At 45.2% G+C, this 5,752-nt stretch overlaps 1 protein-coding gene across 1 annotated transcript; it reads left to right on the forward strand.

The window, feature by feature from the left end:
- The first annotated feature begins 3,737 nt into the window (after positions 1-3,737).
- On the forward strand, positions 3,738-4,736 carry LOC115642249 (olfactory receptor 6M1-like). The gene has a single exon (XM_030545705.1). It carries the CDS (start codon positions 3,738-3,740, stop codon positions 4,734-4,736), a length of 999 nt encoding a protein of 332 aa, XP_030401565.1.
- The last annotated feature ends 1,016 nt before the right edge of the window (positions 4,737-5,752 follow it).

Below are 5,752 nucleotides of genomic sequence, written 5' to 3' on the forward strand. Positions count from 1 at the left end.
ATTTGCCAAAGGTCGCATGCAGCACCTGTAGCAGAGGTAGCATTTGAATGCAGACTTCTGAGTCCCGGTCCAGTGACTTAACTGTAAATCTGCCCTCCCTATCAATCCCTGTTGCCCATCGTTGTAGTATCTGACTGCTTATTAAAAAGTGGAAATCGGCCCTGAAGTTCATGGTGGTTAATGATTACTGCTGATCCCATAAATCATTCCCTAGGCTGGCACGTGAGCATCTGCCCTGCGGTACACTCTCCTGAATTGCTTCCCCAGAGAAGAGAGAAGAAATTAGCCCCTGGAGGTGTGTTTGCTGGGTTAAAATGACCCACCTTAGCACAGTGGTCCCTCTACAAAGCACCTGAGATTTGCCATGAAGAGCAAGAAGAGATTTCTTAAATGTAGCAAACTCTCTTTAAGATCACCATGGCAGCACAAAGTCTGTTGCAGGGTAGAGTCTGGTATCTCTCTCGTTAACCCGTGTAGTATCTCAGCAGCCTCCGTAGAGGTTCCAAGATTTCATTTACCCAGCTTGGGTGAGACTTGTTCATCAAATTGCATCTGAGGAAGTGGGTATTCACCCACGAAAGCTCATGCTCCAAAACGTCTGTTAGTCTATAAGATGCCACAGGATTCTTTGCTGCGTTCATCAAATTTTAATCTGACAATTTGCTCAGTGAAATTTATGATCTTTTCTTCAATTAATGCATTTTTTCCCACTATTCTTTCAGTTTGGAGGAAAAGGGACAGACACATTTTGTGATAATTTAGTCAATGGATATAATGAGATTTTTTTTCAAGAAAATATTAGATGCTTAATTTATTTTGTTTCCATCACACAAAGACGGCTAAGAATGCTGAGTGACTTATTCTGATCTATGCAGCGGGGTGCAGAGGAGAAGGTGACTGGGGTGCTGTACTGCTCGTATCTCGAGAAGTGAGATGTTTACACTATTGCACTCAGTGTCATGTTGTTCATGTGTCTAGACTGGCATTTTCGGATGAGTCTCAAGGAGTTAGACACTCAAATCCACTGAAAGTCTTTGGGAATTGGACACCTACCTCCCTTAGTTACTTTTGAAAATCCTCATCTCCATCGTCTAAATTTTCAAAAGCGTCTGTTCCTTTTGGGTGCCTCATCTTTTGGCCACCTTATGGCATCTTCAAGGAGCCTGATCAGCAGAGCGTCCTCAGGATTTTCTGAAAATCAGGCTTACTTGGACACTTAAGGCCAGATTGTAAAGTTGTTAAGGTGTGTAAAGATGCATATAGGCATCGAGTGGGCTTTTCCAAAGTGCTCAACTCCGATAGATTTCAATGAGAGTTAGGCACCTCGTCATTCTGGAGAATGCTATCAGGTACCTAGGTACTTCTTTAGGTACCTAAATACATTTGGCTACTGAGAGTGTAAATGACTTGATATTGGGACCATGTTTTGTTTTGTGTTTCACTTCTTTTCTGTGTGCCTCAGTTTCTCCACTTGTCTCACAGGCCTAACAATACAGCTCTCCTTTGTGAACCACTTTGAGATTAAAAGAGGAGGGTGCTACATTGCTCTTATTTATTGTTGTTGTATAGCCCCTAGCACATTGGGTCCCCGGCAGCAGCCCTGTGTTTCAGGACAATTAATTATAATCAACATCTCACCCCAGAAACCAATGCAACCACATCACACTAGTCATTGGCCTGGTTCCCCTGCAGGGATAAATCTCTATGGCAGAGCTGAATTCAACAGGCCAGATCAACAGCTGGTTTGGAACATGATGATGTAGCTCCACTGATTTCATACAAGTTTTTATCGGCTGAGGATCACACCACGTCCTCACCTCTCAACCCGCTGAGGCCCAAAGAAGAAAAACAACGTGTGGCAAACACCGCAGATGAGTGACACACAAATTATTCAAGCAGGCAACTTGATGATGTGCAGGGCCGGCTCTAGACATTTCTCCGCCCCAAGCATGGCGGCGTGCCGCGGGGGGTGCTCTGCCGCTCACCGGTCCCGTGGCTCCGGTGGATCTCTGGCAGACGTGGCTGTGGAGGGTCGGCTGGTCCCACGGCTCCGCCTGCAGATGCTCCACTAGAGCCGCGGCACCAGCGGACTCTCCACAGGCAACCCTGCGGGAGGTTCACCGGAGCCGCCTGCCACCCTCCCGGCGACCAGCAGAATGCCCCCTGCGGCATGCCGCCCCAAGCACGCGCTTGGCGCGCTGGGGCCTGGAGCCGGCCCTGATGATGTGGGATTCCTGTGTAATGGCCTCTTTGTCTCCCCACGGTTGGATGTCTGTTTCCGAACATCAGTGCTGGGGTTCAACAAGAAGCCATACATTTGGTGAAGGGATTCCTGAGCAAGGTCCTTTGGATGCTGTGCACAGGAGGTCAGACTAGATGATCATTATGGTCCTGGATCAGAGGGTAGCCGTGTTAGTCTGGATCTGTAAAAGCAGCAAAGAATCCTGTGGCACCTTATAGACTAACAGACGTTTTGGAGCATGAGCTTTCGTGGGTGAATACCCACTTCCTCAGATGCATGTAATGGAAATATCCAGGGGCAGGTATATATATGTGTGCTAGCAAGCAAGCTAGAGATAACGAGGTCAGTTCAATCAGGGAGGATGAGGCCCTGTTCTAGCAGTTGAGGTGTGAAAACCAAGGAAGGAGAAACTGGTTCTGTAGTTGGCAAGCCATTCACAGTCTTTGTTCAATCCTGAGCTGATGGTGTCAAATTTGCAGATGAACTGAAGCTCAGCAGTTTCTCTTTGAAGTCTGGTCCTGAAGTTTTTTTGCTGCAGCATGGCCACCTTAAGGTCTGCTATAGTGTGGCCAGGGAGGTTGAAGTGCTCTCCTACAGGTTTTTGTATATTGCCATTCCTAATGTCTGATTTGTGTCCATTTATCCTTTTCCGTAGAGACTGTCCAGTTTGGCCGATGTACATAGCAGAGGGGCATTGCTGGCATTATGGTCCTGTAGAATCTAGAAATCGATGAACCTCAGATTCATGATTCTCCGCATTTCTGATGAGAGTGAGAAATATCCAATCTGTGTGGAATGTAAGTTACTGTGAGTAAAACTCATTAGATTTAGAGCTGGTCATAAAATTTGGGGTGTTTTTTCTGACTAAGGAAAATGTTCAATATTTTCTTCAAAAACTCGGAAACTTAAAACGTTCACTCCAAACTTGTCAGAGACCATTTTTCCCCCCTGAAAACTGTCAGAAACTGAAAATTGTTTAGTTCAAATGTGGAAAATATTCAGTTATCACATGTTTCTTTTCTGGTGAGATATATATGAGCCAAAGAGAAATGTAGGGCCAGCTTTTCAAAGCTTTTTAAGCATCTAAAGAAGATGATAGGTGGTGGGTGGGATTTTTTTCTAAGTGCCTAAGCATATTAGGCATATAATGTCTATTGATATCAATGGGATTTAGGTACTTATGTGCCTTTGAAAATCCTTTACAAATACTTTTAAAAATCTATCCCTAACCTATGTAGATGTTTTTGAAAATCTCACATGGCTGCATCTTTTGGTGCCTGAATTCCTTTGCAAGTGTGATCCATGGACACTTACCACCATATTTTCTTTTAGTCAAAAACCAAATTTTCTGGGGCTTTTTCAGTTTGTTTTTTGGAAATTTCTAACAGCAGAATTTCACCCAGATGTAGAGATGCCCCCTGACATGAAGGACACTTGAGAGGATTTTACAAACCCTGCTGTATAATTTTTTCGTTATTCAATAGCTCAATGGGGAATGGAGAACCACACTTCAACTGTGGAAGAATTCATCCTCTTGGGGTTTCCCATCCGACAGGAGACAGAGATCCCGCTCTCTGTGGTGCTGCTATGCTTGTACCTTTTGACATTATTCAGCAACATGGTCATTCTCTGCATTGTCTATGCTGACGGCCGCCTACATACCCCCATGTACTTCTTCCTCTGTAATCTCTCAGCATTGGACCTATTTTTTACCTCGGTGACTGTGCCCAAGATGCTGCAGAACCTCCTCTCGGGAGATAAATCCATCTCCTTCGCTGGCTGCATGGCCCAGTCCTACTTCTACTTCTTCCTGGGCACGGTGGAGTTCTTCCTCTTGACCTCCATGTCCTACGACCGATATGTTGCCGTATGCAGCCCACTGCATTACCCCATCCTCCTGAGTAGCCATGTCTGTGCCCAGATGATGATGACCTGTTGGCTGGGTGGGCTTCTCTCCATCCTCTTCCCAACCATCATGATTTCCAGGTTGTCCTACTGCCGTTCCAATGTCATTGACCATTTTTTTTGTGATTCTGGCCCCTTGCTGGAGCTCTCCTGCACTGACACACATCTGGTTGAGCTGATTGACTTCATGTTATCTTCTCTTGTCATCCTCGGCTCATTAACCCTAACGATGATCTCCTATGTCTTCATCATCTCCACCATCCTGCGCATCCCAACCAACACTGGCTGGAATAAAGCCTTCAGCACCTGTGCCTCCCACCTGACCCTGGTTCTCATGTCCTGCAGTATCTCCATCTTCATGTATGTGACACCGTCACAGAAGTCCACTTTGGAGATGCACAAGATCCCTGCCGTGCTCAGCAGCATAGTTAACCCACTGCTAAATCCCTTTATCTACACCTTACGGAACAACATAGTCAAGAAGGTTTTGAGGGAGACTTTCAGCCACAGCAAAGCACTTGTATTTCGTAGTGTGGGTGGATTATTTTTGATTTGTGCTGCTCCTTGCAGAAAGAGAAGTGTAGCATAGGAATGAGCAGATCCATGGGTCAGACCCATCGTCCGTCTAGCCCAGTATCCTGTCTCTGAAAGTGACCACCACCAGATGTTACAGAGGGAGATGTTGTTATAACCTTAGTCCCAGATCTGGACCTTAGCGTCCAAAATATGGGGGTTAGCATGAAAACCTCCAAGCTTAGCTACCAGCTTGGACCTGGTACTTGCTGCCACCACCCAAAAAATTAGAGTGTTTTGGGGCCCTCTGGTCCCCCTGAAAAACCTTCCCTGGGGACCCCAAGACCCAAATCCCTTGAGTCTCACAACAAAGGGAAATAATCCTTTTTCCCTTCCCCCCTCCAGGTGCTCCTGGAGAGATACACAGACACAAGCTCTGTGAATCCAAACAGAGTGACTCCCCATCTCTGTTCCCAGTCCTGGAACAAAAAGTACTTTCCTCTTCACCCAGAGGGAATGCAAAATCAGGCTAGCCACTTCAACACACACAGATCTCCCCTGTTTTCTTCCTCCCACCAATTCCCTGGTGAGTACAGACTCAATTTTCCTGAAGTAAAGAAAAACTCCAACAGGTCTTAAAAGAAAGCTTTATATAAAAAAGAAAGAAAAAATACAAATGGTCTCTCTGTATTAAGATGACACAATACAGGGCAATTTCTTAAAAGAATATGAATAAACAGCCTTATTTAAAAAGAATACAAATCAAAGCACTCCAGCACTTATATTCATGCAAATACCAAAGAAAAGAAGCCATATAACTTACTGTCTGATCTCTTGGTCCTTACACTTAGAAACAGAAGATTAGAAAACAGAACTACTTCTCCAAAGCTCAGAGAAAGCAGGCAGCCAGAAAACAAAGACTCAGACACAAGCTTCCCTCCACCCAAAATTGAAAAAATCCGGTTTCCTGATTGGTCCTCTGGTCAGGTGTTTCAGGTGAAAGAGACATTAACCCTTAGCTATCTGTTTATGACAGATGTGAGAAACCTCACAGCAGCCAGATGTGGGATAACTTGCTCCCCATGAAGGACT

Source organism: Gopherus evgoodei, unplaced genomic scaffold, assembly GCF_007399415.2.
Source record: "Gopherus evgoodei ecotype Sinaloan lineage unplaced genomic scaffold, rGopEvg1_v1.p scaffold_39_arrow_ctg1, whole genome shotgun sequence".
Taxonomy (NCBI): domain Eukaryota; kingdom Metazoa; phylum Chordata; order Testudines; family Testudinidae; genus Gopherus; species Gopherus evgoodei.